General features: G+C 39.8%; 1 protein-coding gene across 1 annotated transcript in view; it reads left to right on the forward strand.

The window, feature by feature from the left end:
• The window catches only part of LOC139728493 (probable methyltransferase-like protein 24), a 142,056-nt gene that overhangs the window by 10,867 nt on the left and 107,531 nt on the right, over window positions 1-23,658 (forward strand). Inside the window, exon 2 of the mRNA XM_071639432.1 lies at window positions 14,232-15,581. Within this exon, the coding sequence (XP_071495533.1) occupies window positions 15,060-15,581 (522 nt within the window). The 5' untranslated portion in view covers window positions 14,232-15,059. The remainder of the gene's footprint in view (window positions 1-14,231; window positions 15,582-23,658) is intronic.

Consider the following 23,658-nt stretch of genomic DNA (forward strand, 5'->3'; position numbering starts at 1 on the left):
AGGCTAAAATACTGCACTCTACGTTATCACGGCATAATAAGGAGAGAGAGAGAGAGAGAGAGAGAGAGAGAGAGAGGATACAGAGGGGGATAAGTGGGATTACATGTATAACATTATTTTTAACAGCGAAGTTGCTGTTAATCTAAAACGATGAATGTGCGGTTGCTCTTGTGAACACGTTATTGTTTTCGCAATTAATGTTAGTAAACAGTATACCTATTTAAGAATGATCGAATACACTGTAATTATAATCATAGATAATCAAATACCGACAAGGCAATTAGATGATCCTGGCTAAAATGCATAAAACTGACAGTAAACGAAGAGCACTTCAAGATCAGACAACCAGTAGTGCTCTTTGTATGTCTACGTCTGTGCTTCAGACGTTTTTACTTCCTTTTTTATGAGGGTTTTTTCCCCTCTTAATGTTTTATAAAAACGTACTAATTAAACGTTGTTATACGCGCCATAGATGACAGTGTCCTTGCAATATCTAGCCCTAGCTCCTTTGTCGAGTTAAATGTATCATTCATAAGCCAGATAAGTGACCTAGGTCTCTGTGAGGATTTTTGGAAATCCCCTCCCATCACCAAATACAATTTACTTAAAAAAAGAACATGGAATCAGTGCCTCTGTGTTGAAGGACAGCATTGCGTCCTTGATGATACCGTAAGCGGTATCAGTAAGAATATCTGTCTTCTTATGAGCAGTGAAAGGGGAGATATTCTAACGTACAAAACAATCTCCTTAATGCAACATTCATAGGATGTTTTATGTTTGTAGTATGTGGCATCCGATATTTTCATGTATGTCATGCTGTCCTACATACTCAAATATTCCGGTGTTAACACCACTACTCGTATTAAACGGAAAGGAATTTGTTTGAGAAAATTGTCCCTTTAGTATGATTCTTGTGTTAAACAAACCAAAGCTGCAAATCCTTTCCGTATTATACTTGGCAGCATATATTGTGACTCCAACTGTTTTTAAGGACGACCCACTGACATTCTGTCAGACCTGAATTCCTATTTTGACACTTTTGAGATTGGCCGAACAAAGAGGATACTGAAATGATTCATCTTCCTTTCGTGAAAGCGTCCAATCTTCGTTTCTCAAAGTTTATTGCCCGTCCATTCAAGGCGTCAAAATATTGAATGGCAAAAAATATTCGCGGGTTCATGTCAGTTTCATCATAATTGATATGGAGGTAACCCCTCCCCTCTCTTCTCTTAAAGAGTGAGGGGGTGGTAACCCCGACATTGACGACCTAAATTGTCCTTTCATGGCCCCTCGACCGTGACAAAAAACAAACCGAACTTATTTCGTTTTCCTCTCTTTGAGGCGTTCGTATATAAATTCGCGTATAAATCTCTCGGCACATCGCATAGAAAATGTATACATCTGAAAATGATTAATGTCGAACGTGGAATCTACCATGTCAGCCAGTGGTAGTCGGAGTGCTAATATCTTTTGGCAGATTATTATCACTAGTCTCAAGTTTCTTTTTCGTTTCTTTTCGTCCGTGAGTGCCATTATCTCTTCGGACATGATATATCGCTGACGAATACGTGACCAATCAAAAAATGAAGCGTGATGCGCAAACCACAGCTATGAAGTCACTTAAAACCACTATCTACCATTTGCAATGGACCCCCAGCTTTAGTGCTTCAAAGCAGTTCGACAATGTGAGTTAGGGATAGAAACATCCAATGTAAAAATGTTGATTAGTGTATTCGTTGTTAAGTATCGTTAAGTAAACATAATGTGATCAATTGTTTAATTAAAACCGTTTCTATATAGAATAAATCGTCTACCGCTATGGTTTATTGAGAAAATGAGTGATATCTCCTTTTTGTAGCTTTACTGCAAAAATTTTATCTAGAGTGCGTGTATGTTTTGTGATACAAGTGAACTTCACATATGCATCAAATGTGAAAACTCGAACACTTTTTTAATTACTGCTCCCAAAGGTAAACAGTGGCTGTAAGTCTCCATACAGGTTCGAAATGTATAAAACTATTCATCTTTGTCTTTTTTTGGGGGTATACATTTTATGGGCTTAGCGGAAGTACTACTGGAAAGAGGAAGGAATTGAATTGTAAATAATTGTTCGGTGGATTTCCACCGCTATATACTGGATAGCTAATGATAGGGGAGGGGGGGGGGGGGTAGACAGTGATGAGGCATTATATCAATGTATCGGGGCGAACAGATTTGCATATTTAGTGAATTAGTCTCGGCGTGTGAATTTTGCAAGAAAAACAAACAACCACCACCAAAACTTGGTATCCCCGACCCGACATCACGTTTCGCCGATCGAGGTAAAATCGGAAGAGCTTTCGTTGGCTGGGCAAGACGGTCTGACATCCATGTGCGGTATATTCTGATGAAAAGTAACAATATCGACTCATGGGGGATACTACAGTCAAACCTGTCTATAGCGGCCACCCAAGGAGACGAAAAAAGAACGCTATATAGACAGAGTTTTTAACATGCTTTTTCTCTTGGAGGGAATTGTATTTAGTAGCCGTATACGGCAGGTGGTCGCTATAGACAAGTGGTCGCTAAGACAAGTTTTACTGTATATGTATTATGGATATATCCAGAGATAAGAATGATTTTACTGTTCCCAGAACATTTACAAGGGATAACTGACAATTACACCTGCAAATATTAATAAACCGTCGTTCACTATGAATGATCGGTTACTGTTGCGTAAGTGCATTTCAAGTGCATTTTAATTTAACAACTTTCTATTTCATTAGCTGTCTTGCGCTATTCCGAAATACATGTATAATGTGCACTCCAAACAGCTGCCAAACAAATATCACTCAGCCCCATGCGATTCCTCTCTACCCCAGCCTTCGGTCTCTGCGGAATGAAACAACACTTCGGCTAATATTGCATTTGACGTGCAAATAATGTATCACAGTGTATCTGAAATCATTCACCATTTATCATAATACGGTAGCACATACAGTCCCCTGTTTACCACTACACTGTCCATATGTACTGCTGTAGTGTTTCTATTACTGTTGTCAAAAAAATAAATAAATAAACAGAGCATTGATAACAAAGGAAAATTATGCTCATGTAAGGAGGCTATAAGCAGTACAACAAATGGAAACAACGATTCTATACCTGTAATAATGATGATAATAAAGAAATTTTATATTACTTAGATACTATAAATATGACTCCACTGCGCATTACAACATGATATATACATGTATATGTATATGTATATATATATATATATATATATATATATATATATATATAGACGATGAAGACAAACAAGTTGACATAATGCATTAGAATCCAACTTCATTTATTTGTAAACCAAATTTTCGACCCTTGCACGGATCTTCCTCAGGGTAACAGCTATATATATATATATATATATATATATATATATATATATATATATATATATAGTCATCATGACATGAATATTAGCAACCTAAGTAGCATATTTAGAAGATGAGTTTTTGACCTGGACCTAAACCCATTAACTATCGCTGCTTGCTTGACAAACAGAGGAAGATTATTCCATAATTTCGGAGCAGCATACATTAACGCCCTGTCTTCAAGGGTAGATTTCAATGTAGTACCTCCACTATGAATGCTACCATGTATTTTTTTATGCGTTAACTATACTACTACAGATGGTGTGAACATGGCGACGGTGATGATGATAATAACAACGGTAATGGTAATACACTGTAATGGTGATTGTAATGATAAGAAATAATGATGATGGTAATGTTAACGATGATCGCAAGTCATACAATGCATAGGCTCTATGTCATCACATAAGAAACATCACAATTGTCATATACAGCTGTAAGAAACTGCACGCATGCAAGTGCGTGCAGCGTGTGTGTGTGTGTGTGTGTGTGTGTGTGTGTGTGTGTGTGTGTGTGTAAAACTGATTGTGTTTGACTTTTTTTTTTCTGGAAACCTATACCCTCACAAGCATATTATATGCTTCCATGTAGGTTCCCCCGCACATAATCTTAAACATCCATTATGAATGTAACGTACTTTAGATTGATTTAAATTCATTTTGCATCATGTGATATTATTATAGTCTATACTGAATTTACAAATATGCGTTACTTGTCATTGATCTCAATGGATGTATGTTACAAATACAACACTGTATAATTTGTGTTGAAACTTAATAAATGAAAATGATATAAAAGAGTCATGCATCGCCCAAGGTGCTTATATTCAGTTCCTCTTTGCGCCTCACATGTTACAGTGTATTCTCAAACAATTAGGATCATTTCACTCAGTCTGCATGCGCAGACTCAATCTCAATTATTGGATCGCATGAGAGCCATGGAAACTGCACTCAGCGGTAATACCGAGAGAATTAATCCAACGTATAGAGACATATAGCATCTGACAATTACGAAGTAATTACGACTAATCATTCCTCATTTACCAGTGGCAATGAACGTTGCCAATTTGCCCAATATTCATGAGCTACATGATTGTAGGATGTTATCGCTAATTGGAGATTGTTGATATCGTCTATCCAAGATGAAAAAAAAAATATCAACGGAGTGAAGTCCAAATAGGGAAAATGTGGCCAATGATATGTGACGGTAAAAGTTAAAACTGTTGCTGGTTTGAAAAAAAAAAACGACAACAGTGGTTGAAATCGTAATCATTGTCGAAACACAATCTCCTCACCGTTTGTATGATCTTTACAACGATATGTTGTAATCCTTTCTATCAACCCGATATTGTCGATGGAATTCGTTCGATCATCACATACTATACTAGCAGATCTGAGCACGTCTGACGTACGAAATTTTGCAATCAACGTTCATTCTTTTCCCCAAGAATGTGTCCTGCACGGCTGAGTCCACTTGACAGATCTAGCTTCAATTTCAAACGTGGAATGCTTTTAGATGTGCATGATTTCGTTTTCGCGACATAGTGCTTTGTACTTGTTCTATAGAGATATAGGTGCTTATTGAAATAGTTGTTGTTGTTGTTGTTCTTCTTCTTCTTCTTTTTTTTGTTCTTGAGCCGTCAGCGACGCAAACCTTTGATTTGCAACAAGAACCCGTACCAATAATTTGTAGGTCAGTTTCAGCACGCCGATGAACGGTGCTTGGCGGGTTTGGCAAAGAAGGAGGATGGGGTGAATGTTCGCTACGACTCCACGACTTGGTAGCGTCAAAATTATTGCCCTGTCGTATCAGCTAAAAATCAATGTACCAGGCTGGATATAGACTATTCTCTCTGATGCTCTCTGGCATATATGTATATCTATATATTTTTCGAGACTGTTTGATTTACAGCCTATACGGGGATCGACACTAACTTTTTCCTCTGGTTGCTATAGTAAAATCTTAAAATCTGAAATGTTGGTGGCCCGAAAAAGACATGTGGTGGCCCCAAACAGAAACAAATGTAACGATCCATTTTTGAAATTTTGTTGCCCGATCGAGCCTAAAAACAAAACAAAACAAAACAACTTTTTAAAAAATCAGGTGGCCCCAAATCAACTTCTATTGGCCCCATCCAGGCAACCGGATCATCGCTATTAAAACATACCGAGCCCTGGGGTCATGCTTTATCAGGCTACCATGGCCCCAATACAATAAAGGAGCAACTGCAACAACCGCAACAAAACAGTATGAACAACAACGACAACGACAGCAACATCGACACTTAGATCGAATGCAGTTGGGTTTTTTTTTTTTAATGTGCAATGTGAAATGTCATATGCAGAAGAGCCTGTAAACCTGAATTGGAAAGTGGAAGCAGAGGATAAGATAGACGGTTATTCACAATACCAAGATGACATGTTCGGTGATTTTCTCAGCATTCTTATCCATCGAATGAGTGATAAACAGTGTTTACATTTTGTGGACATTGCCAAAGCTATCCTTCAAGATCCCTCCATCAATTTTACAACTTTTTTATAGCCACCTATCACTGGCTAGAAGTAAATCAATATAAATCAACATTCTCCCACTCTAGCAATCTCATCCAACTACAGAGTGTTTAATAGTTTTAATATCACGAACTGTTTATCACTGTACCCTGCTTTATTTCATGTATTTTGTTTGGATGCACCGGATACGACAAAGAGTGTCAAGGATGCTCAAATTAATCCTGGATTCCATCAACCTAACAACGTCAGAACTAATTCTCGATTTCATTAACAGCTCGTGGAATGTAACAGAAAAAGAAAATCAGACCGCCAGGACTGATTTGCTGCAAAATGTTGCCGCGAATCTAGCGCAGAGCATTACGCTGAGCGTCAAATTTGAAATAAGCCATGTCGTTTCGCGAATATCCCGTATTTATCAAAAGCTTGCCGATTTGCAGGACGCAAACCGCAAAGTCCAGGAGCAATTGAATTTATTACAATCACAACGCCACGTTTGATGTTATTACATTATGAAGAGAAAGATGGGGAGGGGGAGGGAGGAACTCCGCAATTCTCGTAGTTATATTGGATTATAATTTGCAGAACGAGCATAGTTTCGTCCCTCCAGGCTCTAACGCCTCTTTCTGCCGATCATAAAAGTTGAGAGACTAGTCAGTCATGCTTCCACTTCACCAACGAAGTGAAAAAAAAAAGAGAGAAATGTCTCAACTTTTCATCTCTTCTCCTTACAAGTTTGAGATATGCAACAATAACGAGTACAGTACATACATTTCTTTCCTATCAGAAAAAAAAAAATCGGTTTTCATGACGAATGTTACGAAACTTTCCGACACTGGATGTGAAGGGGAACATTTCGTTCTTCGGTTCCTAAAGCATTACATGCATTTTACAAAATGGCGGCCGCCTGTGATTCTCGTCATTATTTGCACTTATTACCTTATATATGTAAGTTATCCATTTCGTCCTAATATTGCCTACATACCTGAAAGTGGAGATTTCTTTTCTTTTTTTTTGGGGGGGGGGAGGTGGGGGCAAGACAGCTCGCCCATGAAAGGCAGTTGTTGAAATGGAGATCGCAGTACCAAAAAAGAAAAGAAAAGAAAAGAAAAGAAAAGGAAAGGAAAGAAAACAACAGACAAACAGACGAAAACTCAAATAAAACATATTAGAGCGATATCTAAAAATGATGCATTCAATCCCATTGTCAAAATGCATTATTATCTTTTACGAAGTTATGTACTTTTATCTTCTTTGTATGTATTATATTGTACATGTGATCATGTGATTGTAGGTGTCTTTGTATGTGTATGTGTGTGCGTGTGTAATTTAGACGTTTAGATAGATATTATAAGAACGCAGCTCACTTTAGGGTGATGAAAACACTAATAGTTTTGACGGAGGCGATCACTTTGTCAACTGTTTTGTTTTGTATAATAAAGAAATAACTCAAATTTATGCAATTCTTCCGTCGACATGTATTCATTGCAACTGATTAACAAATTGCCCTACATCGACGTAAATAAAAAATGATATGAAAAACATCTCGACGGAAGAATTTCATGAATTTGAATAATTACGCAGTACCCGCTGCACGCTATAAGGATGAGAACCAACACTGGCTGTCGGGCGAAAGCTCGGTGGTCTAGTGGAGATGACACCTGTCCGGTGATCAGGAGGTCGTAGGTTCGAATCCTGCTCGAGTATATACGCCCATGATTTATTATCATGGCTACTACTAAAACACTGAACAATTCAGTGCTTATTTACGTCGATGTAAGGCAATTTGTTAATCAGTTGCAAAGATATAACTGTTATGTATTGTTTATAATCATTTTATTTAGATATCGCTGATATTTCACTTGTATAATCTTTCATCATTCTCAGGAATTTACTGTCAGTAAAAAATAAACGAGATGACAAACTCCGTGTAGACTATTCAAAGAGTAACTCATAATTATAGTAGAGGGGTTGGCTCGACAAATATGACAAAGCTTTCCAAATACACTGTGCTAGTTTTGAAAGTGGATACATTAGCTCAGATATACCAAGGATAACTCCTTGGATATACCAAGTACTGCTGTGGAGGCATTCAACTCCTGAATGTATTAAACTTTTTAAGTTCGCAGTGATGGCTCGCGAATAATGTTCAATTCAGAATGAACGATGTAGACTGAAGTACTGCTCACTGGAGATCAGTAGAGTTGATGATTCCGGGTGGTGGAGCAGAGGGACACCTCGACCCTCTCTGCCCGCAGCAGAAAACGGGAGGTGTCATGGAGACATCAGGCACATCTCGACGATTTTTTCTTTTATGACTGAGCTATAATCATCTCCGGAGTTGCCGTGAGCGGAACGACAACGTGCTGTATCTCTCTGTCTGTCGTCGATTTCTATGGCAACAAGAAGAGCGCAACATCGCGAGTCTTGAAATATTGAAGAGATGGATTCGCGCCTTTTTCTGACAATCGATTAATCCCCCCTGCAAAAGATACACGATGCGTGACGCATTCGCAGACTGTGTGAACGAAGTGAACACTGCCTTGAGGGGGAATACCCTAAATTATTCAGGCAGCTATAAGTTTTAAGGGAGAAGAAAGGAAGAGATGTATGGAGAATGAGAGAGAAAAATTCGAGAATGACCTATGAGAGTGTGAATGCAGGTGAAATGTGGGAACGGGCTTTGTAGCGTAGTGCCATTCACGTTTGCAACAGAATGAAGAAAGAAAATATGTCGAGTGTAAGAAATAAGGTTTGCTTATGATGATAATAGTGAGGATGATAATAGTAATGATAATAACAATAATGATTATGAAATGTTTATAATAATGAAAATAATAATGATGATGATGATGATAATAATAATAATAGTAATGATAATAATAATGATGATGATGATGATAATACAGTGGCGGATCCAGAGGGGGACGCAACCGGCGCACGCCCCCCTTTAATTTTCGTCAAAAACAAAAGAAATAAATAGAAAAAAAAATGAAATGAAACCCGGAAGTGACACCAGAAATATTAGTCACGCCCCCCCCCCTTTACAGAATTCCTGGATCCGCCCCTGTAATAATAATAATAGTAATGATAATAATAATGATAATAATGTAGGCCCTACTTATAATAATGAAACGATAATAATAGAAGTAATTTCAAAAATGATAATGGTATTGTCATCATCGTCATCACCGTCATCGCCATCGTCATCACCGTCATCGCCATACATCGGAATACTGCGAACAGAAATTTGAGACAGCTGAAAACATAAGAGCGCTTACAAGATGATCAATTATATTATCATTGAAATTATATCAGATATATATCTCACGTTAGAACCAGTTCGATTTTTTTTTTTTTAAATTCCACTTCTTTTACTTCTTCTCCTTCTTCTTTTCTTCTTCTTTTGCGCATGAACCTTCCATTCTGATCAACATTTTCTTTTGGTTAAATTCGTCGAATTATAGATTGTGACTTCCCATCCGCATTGGCGGGAAGAAATAATCACCTCGCAACCTTGCGACGAGGCTAAGGTTCCTTTTCACAACGACCAACGCTGTCAATTTCAATGTCTCATTCATAACATACTGGACTATTCGACCTCGTAGCCGCCCTGTCCAATCCGTCGTCAGCCTTCCTCGACATACATACTGTACACCCTATCAGTCCAACATTGTAGATGGACCTCGCGCGACTTTCCCCCGCGAAATTTAATAGCCCTTTTCCCTCTTGAGCCTGTCGACTTGGATTGTCGTCTGCGATTGTTCGTTTGGCCTTTACCTGTTGGACCATTATGACAATTAATGTGTTGGGCATCGTAGATGTTCGACACAACTCCCACAGGCAAGGCATCAAGTTTCCATCCTGCTGAGTGCTGTCATATTATCACGTATTGCAGTCACGTCGAACACATTTGCTTCGTGTTTAAAGGGAGACTCCAACCACTCCGTATTGAAGTTGACGATGATCGGCGGAGTGACGTCACAAAAACGCATCGGTAGAAGTTTTCCACCATTGTCGAACGAAAACAATGAAGTCTTACTTGAGTTTAATAAAAATAGGGATACTATATACATATTAGACAAAACGATTATATCGTCGTCACAATATCTCTTCTATTGTTTTGTTCATATAGTTATAATGCAATTCTTCTTGTGAAACTCAGCTACGCTAGCGTCATTTTCATTGCAAAGGTTTGATTCGCTGAATCGTTATCACCCTTTCACTTTAATTTGGCTTGCTTAATTCTGAACTATTTCTCAAGCCTTTTTTATCATGGGCTGGATTTTCACCCGAGCTTCCTCATACAGTGTAAACCACGTTTGTCCTCACAGCACAAGACGTTTTAATATACAATTAGCTTGTTTGTTTTTTAGCGTGTTCGAGTGATATGACTCGAAAATAACATGAAAATGCTTTTTGAGCAAGGAAGTTTGATTAACGCATTCGGTTCATGACGAAGAATATTGTAATGTTGAATTTTGGTTTGTTTAGCCATGGTTATCAATTGAAGAGACTGAAGAAATATGTCATGGACATGTCATTGCGTCTTACAAGCAAGGAATGGTTACCAATCATAATTATCAAAATCAATTTGTGTCGTACAGTCATCATCATCATCATCTAGGAAGACAATAGTGAAAGTCCTCAACCGAAGTTCATCTTTAAATGTGTTTACTGTGGAGCCGGGAAAGGGACAAAGGGATCTAGTAATAGAAAAGTTGTTTTCTCAATGGATAGAATTCATATTTATATTTAATTTGAGGGCTGCATTTGGCTTTTGTGACAAAACTCCGTTGCATCTCCCAATGTCATACATCATACTTTTGAAAATATCAGTTTGGATCGGTGTCCTAAAGCGATGTGCCATCGAGCCCTGCAATAAATTGCGGTTGCCATGGCAACATCTCTCGAAATCAACCATTCAATTACGCTAGTCGATGTCGTGATCACCGCGACTCTTGCAGCGTATACATACTACAATCATAATCGATTATATGTCAGTTTATGAAACGGAGCCAGAAATGATATACATCTTCCCCAGTCCAGGGGGCACAGTGTGACCGATAAGGGGGTTCATTGATATCATACACGAACAGGAAAAAATAGAATAAAAGAGAAAAGATGAATAGGCATCGGAATGCGAGACACGGGTCAAACTGTGGTCAGTTTTACAGCATATATTGCACGTCGGTGTTCATTCATTATGACAAGGTTAATCCTGATTCACTGAACCAGTATTGTCACGAGTGTAAGATATGTATGCATATAATCTTATGAAATGCGATGACCAGGACGGTCAAATGCATGTTTTTTCACTCTGAATAATGGAAATAATAATCTCAGCTGTTGATGAGTAACCACATAGGGTTGAGCAGTTGCCCATTGTTCACTGATGTATAAACCAGTTATGTATGGACGCTCCTGTCTCTACATTTTGATTTGGTCCGGTCAGCAGTGCGTGTAGTTTTGTCATTACGTATTTAATGACCGATTTCAAGCTCTATCAAACAATTAAAGGAGTTTTAACAGAATATGGTAATAATATATAGATAGGACCTATATAAATGACACCCATTATAATAATGTGACATGCACACACATAGGGAAAATATATATAAGTGAATGAATAAATGTAATCAGATGTACAGATATTACGATATAGGCCTATTCATTTATCTTTAAATTCGCGAGTCTACGTGACGTCGTTGAGTAAAAGATGCACTCACTGTGGACATTCTCAAGATGGACCTAGCTACAATCTTTGAATGCTCTTCCCACTTGCATTATGCAATCATTCTTTTTTTGTTCATGTCAATCTCTCCTCGCTGAAAAAAATCCACATCCAGCAGGCTAGCAGAATATCACGTCTACCAAGGTTGTGATGCGTTTAACCGCAAACATCTTATATATTTCCATTTATTTCCCTTTGCACACTAATCCTTCAGCTTTCTATTCAAACCCTCTTTCTTTAAGTATGTCCATTTTTTCGTATTCGGAGAGAGAGCGATAACCTTCCATAAACCATGGCCAATGAAATGCGAGATTGTCAAACACGTCGCGGTCAAATTTGAGATGTCATGGTAATCATCCTCCAATCTATAATACACTTACATGTACGGTGTCTTCATTCTTTTGCCTTTTCTTATCTCATCTTATCTCTCCAATCTCTACATCTCCCTTATCTTTCACCACTAGTTGTCTCTCCCCCTCTCTTTATCTCATTTCTGTTATCCGTCGCCGTTTGTTTTGTTGCTTTTTTTTACTGGCGCACGTGCCCAAAATTGTCAGATAGCATAAAACTGTCACCCTGCGTTGATAGTTTCGCAGGCCTCGATCGATTTCTGTCATCTGGCTCTTCCAATTCAAACACCGACTGGGCCGAAGTGTCCCAAGAAAATGCTCCAATATCGAAACGATGTCGAGAGAAAAGTTCCCGCGACCTTCGTGTTTGAACAAATTCTACACAAAATGAACCCTCCTTGGGGAGTCCAGGGTTCTGTTATTGTCCTTTGGCATTTTGTTTTAGAAGCTGGTGATGTTCCTCCTGTGTCAGTTTTTGTTTCCTCTCGTTGGCTTTCTTTCTTTGTTGTTGTTTATTCATGACCTTGTTCTTGCTGTGTAATGTTTCAATTATTATGATAATCCCCTCCTAATAAGAATATAACCGTTGTCATTCTTGTGAAAAGCGTCTTTTCTTCTTTTTTTTTACCTACTTGGCTTATGGCGTGAATTATGAACTCACATTTTCTATAAGCCAAATTAAATTTCGGTGGGAAAGGGACCGCGACTATTGGGTTATTGGATGATTCGCTAGCAACATCTAAGTGTTCACTCGTGCCCCATTTCATCAATCAGAATTAACACCGATCAAGGAATAGATAAATATCATAAAATGTTTTTCCAATTATAACCAATGAACTTTCGGTTCATTATCTTGATAAGAAGCTCAGACCAATTGCCGTTATACAGTACAGCCGGAAAAAAAAGTCCTCGATGATTACACTGAGTATATAATTTTATGGGCGTCATTACCCGCAAAAACAGCTAAAAAGGTTGCAAATGTTGTAAGAAAATGATAAAGACTGTACACTGACATGCCTTCGATGATTTCACACAGAGAAAAGAAAACCCCAATCCAGGGGGTTTAATGTTGCTCATTACGACGCCACGTTCACTGAAGCTGGTTGAGATTACCGCCGGAAAACACATCCGACCTTGAGACTCGACTCGAGAAATTGACCCGCGCATTTCTCCTTTGTTGGGCATCAGTTCTCGAAGATTGAGCTTTGGCGGCTCAGCGCCGTCGTTCGTGACCTTGCATCAAGCCCCCAGGTGCTAACCATGTGTGTGTGCAGAGTCAAGAAAACATCACCAGTCGCACTAGAGTCATCACGAACGTACAGTCGTAGCTTATACCATGGAGGTATTTCTACCTCCATGCTTATACATGTACCATATACGCGATGCTTTTGACGCGGGTTTGTGCAGATCGATATCAGCCGGATATCAGTTTCAGTTGGAATTATTTCTCCACTTGTATAAAACTTGTACAAAATAATGAAATCATTCCTTCACATCAGAATATAAACGAGAGTATTTGATATTAATATATAAATAAATATATATATATATATATATATGTATATATATATATATATATGTATATATATAATTGAATGTATTATACATACGAACATACATGTCAACGTATCTCAAGGTGTACAGGTGGTGGAGACCGTTGTCGATGAGTAATTTGCTTGACTGGGATTACGGCTTCTGAACGAAATTATATCCTATAATTCCCCTTTCTATAGAAACCCTGGTCCAGCAATGGTAACATTAGTTAATGTTTGCATTTTAAGCCGTTATAGCAAGATTTACAGGCCTGCATCAGCTCAAAGCTAACTTAACTGCACACAGAAACAATTTCACTTCATTTTGTACCGGACAGACAATGCAGCTGAGCGCGGACGAACCATCGTCAGTACGGGTCATTAATATAATACTATTGCCTGGTGAAAGTAAAGTTGGGTCTAGGTGAGATAAGGGACTGGTCACGTGATTGCTCTCCGCCAATCATTTGACTAGGATCCATATCACCATTCATACTGTAAGATAATGAGTCGATGACAATGTATTAAGGACTTGATGAACTCTTTTACGGTTTTCGCAAACAAGGGGGATATGCGTACGTGCTCAATATCATTTGGACGATTAGAAGAAGAAAAAAGACTCGTTGTCAAGGAGTCATATCATTGGGTGTGAAGTCCTCACTTTGTTTCCATTCTGTTTTCTTCCTTTGTGTCATCAGATGTTCAAGGTGTTCGCTGGAAGGTCATCGGCCCCTCTCTGCTGATGCATCTCGTCCCAGGGAGAAGGAGCTAGCCGTGCCCGCGCAATCCAACGAGGCTATCAAGGGGCGGGGGAGCCTTTACGGAGCAGCCGCAAGAATTACCGTGGGGCACAACTACCTCCCGACGAGGAGTACGAAATCAGGGCAAAAACGTGCCGGGGCGCCTCAGGGGGTGACCGGTGATGATGAAGGATGGAAGAGCGGCTCCAGTTTCACCTCCACGTTCATCTCAGGTTGGCACTCCTTGCATGCAATTATCAGATGGCAGATGCCTTCAATAATGTAGCTAAGACTTCATCCCGTATGTAGCAGCACTCGAGATTTCGTATCGCACATCAGTTCGTCATGCCGTTTTGCAGACACCTTGCCCGAACGTCGAGAGCGATCTCTGAAAGGGAGGATTACTGAAGGATAGGCGTGGTTCATATTGCGCGTCATTGCGCGCTCACTCTTCTGTTTCACCGACTACCTGACACACTTTCTTTTATTTTTTGTCTCCGTCAGAAACTGCTGTAATCTTCTTTGCCTCAGTGCAAATTTGGTGATTTGTATTCCTCAGCGCCCAATGAAATTGATTACGACAGACGAACTCTTGTTCCCCCCGACATCACGTAATCTGAGGGTCTCTAATTACCATGACGAAGAAGCAAGCCTGGAGTCGCAGGAGATTAGCCGTTAGCCGCATCGCAGGAATTGCGCATTGGAGCCTCGGAATCTCGTGGTAGCGTTACCCTCCGCATCTTCGCGCTCCTCCCTAGCAACGGCGGGAGCGAGGCTTCCTGTGCCATGATGATGAGGTCGTTCACACTTTTGTTCCGACCGTTCGGTCGCTCGCTGGGACACAGGATTGCCGTGCAGCTGATAGCGATCGGTTGCCTGTTCATGCTGATATGCCTACATCTCCAGTACGAATTCGCCAACAAGTCCTCCTCGGCGGCGAGATCGCATCGGCAACCACCGAAGCGGAGAATGTACGATAACCACTTACCCATCGATGACGACAATATACTTTGGTACGGCGACGGATCAAAGGATCGCCGGCAGAGCTCGGAGAGACTCCGGCGCACCGCGAACGACGAGGATGACGACAACGAACTGCTATATATTGACATTAACGACGAGCAGAGAAACGCAGAGAGACAGGATCGCGTGTTGAACCACGCCCTGGACTCCAATTTGATTGGGGGTGTCAACAGTGGGGGGTCGACGGGGAACCTGGCGGGAGTGGGGCAATACCAGATGGGGAGGAAGGCGTTGCTATCGAAACGGATATCTTCGGTTGGAGACGAATACCCAGCGGTGGCTGAGGTGAGTCATATTCTTGATCATCTCCACCTGTGACCGGTAACTATTACGGGAGCAGAAAGAATTTAACTTAGATAATATTCCCTCGTTTCCTTCTCCTGCCTGTTGTGACTAGTGTGATTATGATTATGATTATGATTATCATTATCATCGATCACTATGCTTCTTTGACAAGTCACTTTTTGATTGCACAATATGTAATACAAAGTTTCATCTGTCTCAAGTGAAACAAGAGACTGGACGCTCGTATATTGTGGTCCAATGCTTCCATGATTCATGTGTGTGTGTGTGTGTGTGTGTGTGTGTGTGTTTTGTCAAAAGCATTGTCAAGCGTAATGACACTTGCTGGTGGCAATATGACAATATGCAAGGGAGGACTTTTTGTGACTGTGTTCAAGTTGGTGCAACACGAGAACTTTTATGTTATATGATTGAAACCAATCGTGCTACTATATTTGTGTCACTGACGTAGATAGCTTCCTGTGTACATGATCATACAGTGAAGTTAACATTAACACATATCCACGGTGACGTTACAATTACGTACACGTGTTAGACGAGATGTCAGCAAAACGCTTCCTTCAGTCTTGACGGGGACAGTAGCATTTGACATGTGAAACTTTGTAAGACAAACTGTAAGTATGACGTTCTTTTTTGACTGAAAACACAGAAACATAAACCTGACAGAATCTGTTGTTGCAAGCGGAGGGAAGTCCAAGTTTCTGGTCAAACTTCCGTGGTTATTTCTAGCGACGACCATTCCCAGTTAGTTCTGTTTTTTTTTCTTTCCTGCGCTCGTTTCCTTCTTCGCAACCCAACCATTTCCATCCTGGGACAGAATTCCCTCTTTTAACTTTGTTGATTAACCCGTTGCCTGCGGAGACCCGGATTTGACATCATTAGAATCAATAGGAATGATGCAAACCTCGATGACGACGGGTTAAGTCATCGTGACATTTTAAAAAAAACCCATAGAACAAGCAAATGCAATTTCGTTTTGGCTATAGTAAAGTCGTCACCTTTTGGTGAAGGTAGTGGGTTTCATTTACATGACATGCAATGTTCACTGTCAAAGTGCAAATGTACTAATTTAATGGAGTATCACAAACTTTTTGTGAAGCAGGATCTCGTATCGCCAACGGCTTAACAGTGAATCATGAAAAATGAAATCCTAGTGCTTTTTTTTTTTGTACTGGCGTTGGCCACATCAATTCACCCGTAAAATAGTCAATTGGCCATACATATTGTTTCGACCGTGACCTTGACGATGGTTTTGATGATGGTCAGCGTTAATATATGTGATTTAACGTAAATTCACAAACAACGCGCAAGAATATGTGCTAACAGTAGAGGGTTTATCCTTCCTAACATAAGACCGTATAAGGCCTAATCGATTTTCTGTGAAATAGCAATGAATATGGAATCACTACGCATTATCTTATGCTTGAGCAGGTTACACCCTTGCACAACGTCTTGTTTTTGGTGTGCTTGCGAAGCACATTGTACCAACATAGTGGTGGGTTAGTAAGGATTTTGCGTTTTGCACGTTTGATGCAAAACTTGTGCTGTTTTTCAGCTGATGAGGTGGACTTTTATTTTTGTTCACTATACAAATTGCACATTCTCACAACTGGTGATCGTTTAGATCGAGTATGTCTCATAATACATTCACGAGAAAACGATTTGCTGAGCAAACAAATCATTTTCCAATTCCCGCTATTTATAACATCGTTCCTGTTATGATTTGCAGGATAGCACTCTCTTTAGTTCATGTTTGTCTGTCAGCTTGTACTGTCAGCCCGAGGATTTATTTTTCTTGTTCATACTTCTGACAATCAGGATGTGGCGTCCATACGCCCCCGGAGGCAAGAGGAGATTTCCTTTATTTTCATGCTTTTGTTTTTTTCCTTCAATTTGGTCCCGTCCCGTCTTGAACTCGCACCCCGCGTTTCCATGGACACGCTATAATAATTATTTCCATCGACTATAAAGTACCTTGTTATTGTGATCCGCAAACCATCGAAAACATCCAGAATCTCTTTCACTTTGCGTCTGGTCAACTGAAGTGATGGAGCGTGGACAATCGACGAAGATTTGGTTCATTGATCTGTTGCTCCACGCTAGCACATTTCGCCTCCGTGATGTGTGTTTTTTATTAGGGTATTCCATGAACTTGTGACTACAACAGCCATTGTGGTTACTGCTATGAAATATCATCGACCTCACAATGAATGGTTTAGCTAAAACTCATTGGACATGGGCAGAGCATCAGTATCTTAACAAGTCATCGCTTCAGACCTACAGTAAATCGTCCTCGAAGAATACCAGAAAGAACGCTTTTGCAATACAAGGAGTGCTAAAGCATGGTCAGCTTTTAAACAAATGTGTCGAAGAATATAGAATACAGAACTTTCGTTGTTAATTCCTGAAGTTAGCTTTCCAAACATATAGGCCTATTTGTGAGATACGTTTGTCGTGGAAAGATATCAAAACATCTGGAAAAATGGCTGCCTTCGTACCATTCTTTAGAACATTATTTTTATCAATTGCATTTTGAATGCCCTAAGAGGACTCTGTTGTCTTTTTTTTTGCCTGTGTTTGTTTGGAAGGTTTCATTTCTGAGTAAACATTGAGAAAATGTATGAATTTTGCCTGGTATCGGAAAGTCTTAGGATTCAGAAATATATGTGCGTTAGCCGACGAGCGATTCTTCTTGTTGTTGTTATTTTAGAATTGTTTAAGGACATGTTTCCATGGTGTGTCTGTCTCAGTGGACGTGCTTCTTAGGACATACTGGTAAACTGTTTTTTTTTTTCACGCGACGCCTAGCACGGGATGTGGCTGGCTTGAAATGTTTCGTATATTTGGGTACATTGACCCATGTGGTAAAGATGAGTCACTGTGCGAGATTTCGGTCTCAATGTCATGGCGTTCCATCCGTTCATGAGTTCCTGCTCAGACCAGCAAGGTCACATAATCTCATTCTGCATTTCTCTTTCAATATCCATATGAACCGCTCTCTCCCGATCTAATGTACTCATTATGTTTTCTGTGTGTGTGTGTGTGTGTGTGTGTGTGTGTGTGTGTGGTTTCTGTCAAGTGCGGAAGTCTTTGTCATTGTCTTTTGGAGAGTATTGATCTTGGCCGAACCTGAGCACACACACACGTGACTCCACGGCGAACTCACTGATGGTTTTTCTCGGTCAAATCGCGCAGGGGACATGATGAGCGGATGGCGAGAGCAAACACTGTTACTCAATCGTACGTAAAGGCACATCGTGATGCTGTGTGAAATGTCTATATTTGAATACCGAGCACTCGGTGGGTATGCTCAGTTATATCACCCCCCCCCCCTTCTCTGCAGAGGGCAAATAGACCTGGAGCTGAATGGAGAGAACAAATTGTTTGCTCCCGTTCAAGGTTGGGCATCTATGTCCCATTTATTCGTTGATTATTGCAAGGTAAACTGCAGTCGTCCATGCCGTTCGTCTCTCCGTGGATCTAATGTAGCTCTATGATCTCTCCAATCACTGCACATAGTTATCTCAGTGCGTGTGCTTAAAAGAGTTTTACCCATGATCATCACTTTTCTTTTGTCTTCTTCTTAGTTTCCTAATTACTTGCCAAACATACATGGTTGTAGTGGAATTTGTTTGTGTGGTGGATGATATGTCAGAAAAATAGCCTCATTCAACGCTGGGAGAATTGAAGGGGTGTTGGCAAAATGTCAGCGGCAGCAGTTTTTCGGGTGTTTTTTTTCACCTAGTTTTCTTTAACGAGCATTTCATTCTTCAATAAATGATGCCAATGTAATAATTGTAAATGGTTGTCATGCCACGTCTGCACACTTGGATCACCCTTGGACCGCAGAAATCTGCAGACACAACACGGCTTAATAGAACGAGCTTTCGATTTGCGACGCGAACGCTAAGACGACGCAGCCTCCCGGGTTGGACTTATGAAAACAGCTGTCTCGCGCATGCGCAAAACACCATTTTTGGCCTAATAGCGTTTGCGTCGCAGATCTAAAGCTTGCTAATAGCAACAAATGACCAACATAAGATAAAACTTTGTCTAGACAGGAGCGTGTTCTATCAGCCCGAGGAGTGATTCATCTACTACTATTACTACGAAGGAGGAGGAGGAGGAAGACGAATAATGAAAGAGAAGATGAGAGAGAATCAGAAGAGAGGGAAGAAAGGGGAGATACAATTGCATAGACAATGATGGCGCGTGAGAAGAAGAAGATTGAGAGGAAAGATGATGAAGAAAGAGAGAATAGACGACGAGGAAGGAGGAGGAGGAGAAAGAGGGAAAGAGGTTTTTTTGTGAATTGAGCCCAGCAGCCAACCTAATGAACTACTGTAATCCATCTCGGAGATTGTAATCATGCATCGCATCAGGTACTAATACGAGAATTCCTGATCTGACGGAACCACACGCTCTACAAATTTCACGGCGTGCGTGGAAACAGAACAGAACAAAGACCAAAACTTTGTGCTACATTCATTTTGTCCACCAGAGTGATTTCTTTACACTTTCCTTGTTTTTAGATGGTTCTTTTTTGTCTTCTTCCTCGCGATCGGGAAGCGAAAACTCCGTGAGTGTCACTGCACTGTGATGGGCGTGTGCTGCGAAGTCCAGCCGTGACTAAACTGGCTCGCCGGGATGCCTTCACTGTTTACTCACCCGCGGAGGGGCAGTCATGACTACCGATGGTACTTAGTCGATGAGATTGCTTCAAGTCTCCACTGACATTCGGGGCAAAATCATCTTACTTTGGTTTCAATAGATGAGGGAAAGGGCATTGAGAAAAAAAAAGAAAAAGAATTCTCAGCATGAAGGTTCATGCAAATATAAGGGTTAATGTACTTTTGTATCTATGGTAACATTTTAGCGGAGATATTCTCTTACATACGATGAAGACGAGTTTCCAAACAAAAGAGTCAAAATGATGAATGCATGTGCACTTTCGTCAAACATTGGCTCTTCCAGAACAATGATATTACTACTACTGCGCGTTTACATCTTGAGAAAGGTAAACAAAGAGATAAAAATGCAAGTATAAAGGGAGAAGGATTTTACGAATTTCAATTATGACTGGTTTACTATAGGTGTTACACAGAATGACCCACAGCAAATATCATCTTCGATCAAAATAGTGTATACATTTCATGACTTTTAAAATTTCAAACTCTTTATCACATTATGAAAGAAATATATATGGCACACAATATATGCGTGGTGTTTTGTATTTGAAGGGAATTTTGCAAGAGTTTGTGTCATACAATTGGCCAACAGAGCAAGGAATGCTCAATTGAAAAAAAAAAAAATCATATTGGACTGTTTGAGCGTGATTAATGAAACTCAGATCATTTTGATCCGTAATGTTCATCAGTTTCTATCTACTTAGAACATAACAATACAGCCATGATGTTGGACATTCCTCTGCCGTAACCCCGCGACATTCAAACCCCAAAGTACGACTTGGTTAGATAATCAGTTTATCTATAGGGCCATGTCGTAATGAACTTCGCACGGCATTTTTCGAGTGCTAAACAACCGCTGATTAAGCACATAACGGTCAACTGTTATTACTCTTGATACAACGTTCGTGCGATAAATTGGGCCCGCTTTATACCGCTTTACTTGTTTTTACGACAGCTATACGACACAGGCGTGTGAAGTGCAAATACGGGATGACAGGCGATAGGGCTTTTTTGGTTCAAATAAATTGGCAAGTATACACCACCGCCTAAGCTTGTTAAGTGACCGTAAAAACTTGTAGGCAGGGTATATTACAAGCGTTTAGAAGCTTGTGATCGCTATATTAATCATTACTGAAATTAAACGTTGAGGGTTCGGAGTTATTAAACACTGTCATGATAGCGCGCGGGATCACCGTGCCGCTCATTATAAACTCTACACACAGACGGTTACATGGCGTTGTTGTTATTCTATACGCATAATAAGTGTTATATCCCACTTGATCTTGGGGCTCCTGGGCTAGTCTCGAAACGCACGAGGCAGCTTTATATATAGTTCTTTCATCACCTAACCCTAACCTATACTCCGCACAAGATCCGAGAGTTAAAGGTCAAACTTAAGAGTTTATTAATCGAATATGCGAGGTCATGATGAACGCCATGATCCTCTAAATACTGAGACCCATTTTCATCTTTACATGACATAGGGTGCTCTTTTTGAAAATGTTTCATAAAGCAAACGAGAAAAAAAAAACCCACGACTTCAGTATGCTTTGTCGCTCTTGCTATGGTGCAACAGATATCCCAGTCGCCTCATGACCCACCTACCTTTGGCCAACATTGGTCCTATTAACTGCATGGTAAGGAATTAAGTGAAACTTGCGCAGATACATATTATGAATGCTGGGATTAGCGTGAGAGTAGGGCTGTATGCTAAATATCGTTTACGAAACAAGGGGCCTATTTGATAAAGACTTGCGATTGATCTTACGCTCGATTTATTGGGCGTAACTCACTGAATCGAGCGTAAGTTCAATATTGAATGTAAGTCCTATTTCATAAAGACACTTACGCTTGATTTAAAGAAAAATCAAACGTAACTTTCAGTAGATTGAATGTTACTTACGATCAATCGCAAAGTTGTTTATGAAACGCAATTTGCGATTGATTGCAACTTACGCTCAATCTTTATGAAACATGCCCAAGATTAGGTAGCCTCGGTATTGAAATACATATAATTATTATCAAAAAGTTATAGGCCTACTACAGGGCAAAAGAAGCGTATGTGTGCATGTGTGCATGTGTGTGTGTGTGAATGTGAGTGTATGTGTGTGTTTTCTGTGTGTTGTGTTGTTGTTGTTATTTTTTTTACTACATCCGCATTAGTATGAGAGGGCGTGCTTTCACAGTTCACGTGCTTCTTGCATTTTAATTGAAACGTCACCTCGGTCACGTGGCCACACAGAACCCTCGGTGAAAGGTCAAGTGGTACTCTGACCGCTGCCGCCGGAAGACGTAGATCGACTCACTGACGCAGCACGTCTCGGTCCTCACGTTTTACAGGTGGAAGACGGAAACCGGAAAGTCGTGGAGAGGATGAATTTCGGAGAAAAGAAGGGGGAAAAAAAGACGGAGACGAAGATGCAAAAAGAAGAAGAAGAAGAAGAAGAAGAAGAAAGGAACACGAGAGTGTTAATAGAAAAAGATTCCAAGAAAGAAAGAAAAATTTATTTGATATATTCATTGTTGTGATTTAATCCATTGTCACTGATTATGATATATTTTAGAAAGGATTAATCCTATATAAGGTGTATGCACAAATCAGAAGTATAAGTGGCTTTGATAGTTATAAAATCTATACGTAAGACAGAAATAGTGAGAGCAGCGAAGATTATATAGGATTAGTAGGCTGCATGTAGTGGTAGTAGAAGTAGTAGTAATAGTGATAGTAGTAGTAGTAGTAGTAGTAGTAGTAGTAGTAGTAGTAATAATAGTAGTAGTAATAGTAATAATAATAGTAGTAGTAGTAGTAGTAGTAGTAATAGTAGTAGTAGTAATAGTAATAGTAATAGTAGTAGTAGTAGTAGTAATAGTACACTGCAAAAAGTCCGGTGTTAAATAGTGAACACCGAGCTAGTGTTAAATTTTCGGTGCTCATTTATGGTGTTAAATTAACACCTACGGGTGTCATTTCCAAATTTTAAACTGTTTTTTGAAGAGTTTCTTAGTAACTGCACTTCTTGTTGATTTTTAATTTAAACAAGACAATCAAGAATTTTACATTAAAATACTAGATTTTTGAAAAAATGTGAAAATAAATTTACACCAAAGTAACACCAGCCGGTGTGGTCCCTTATTGAAGCTGGACGGGTGTTAAACCATTGATATTAACACCAACAAATATCAAATCAACACCATGTGGTGTCATTTTTTAATTAACACCAGTACAGTGTCAAAATAACACCAGGTACAGTGTCAAATTAACACCACGAAGTGTCAGGTGAACACTTTGCAACACCATCACAGTGCATTTTTAACACCTGTGGGTGTGGTCCTTTATTGAAGTTTGATCGGTGTTAGATTTAACACCCGTG

This window comes from Diadema antillarum, unplaced genomic scaffold (assembly GCF_040938485.1).
Source record: "Diadema antillarum isolate AM-2024a unplaced genomic scaffold, OU_Dant_1.0 seq00000182_RagTag, whole genome shotgun sequence".
Classification (NCBI taxonomy): domain Eukaryota; kingdom Metazoa; phylum Echinodermata; class Echinoidea; order Diadematoida; family Diadematidae; genus Diadema; species Diadema antillarum.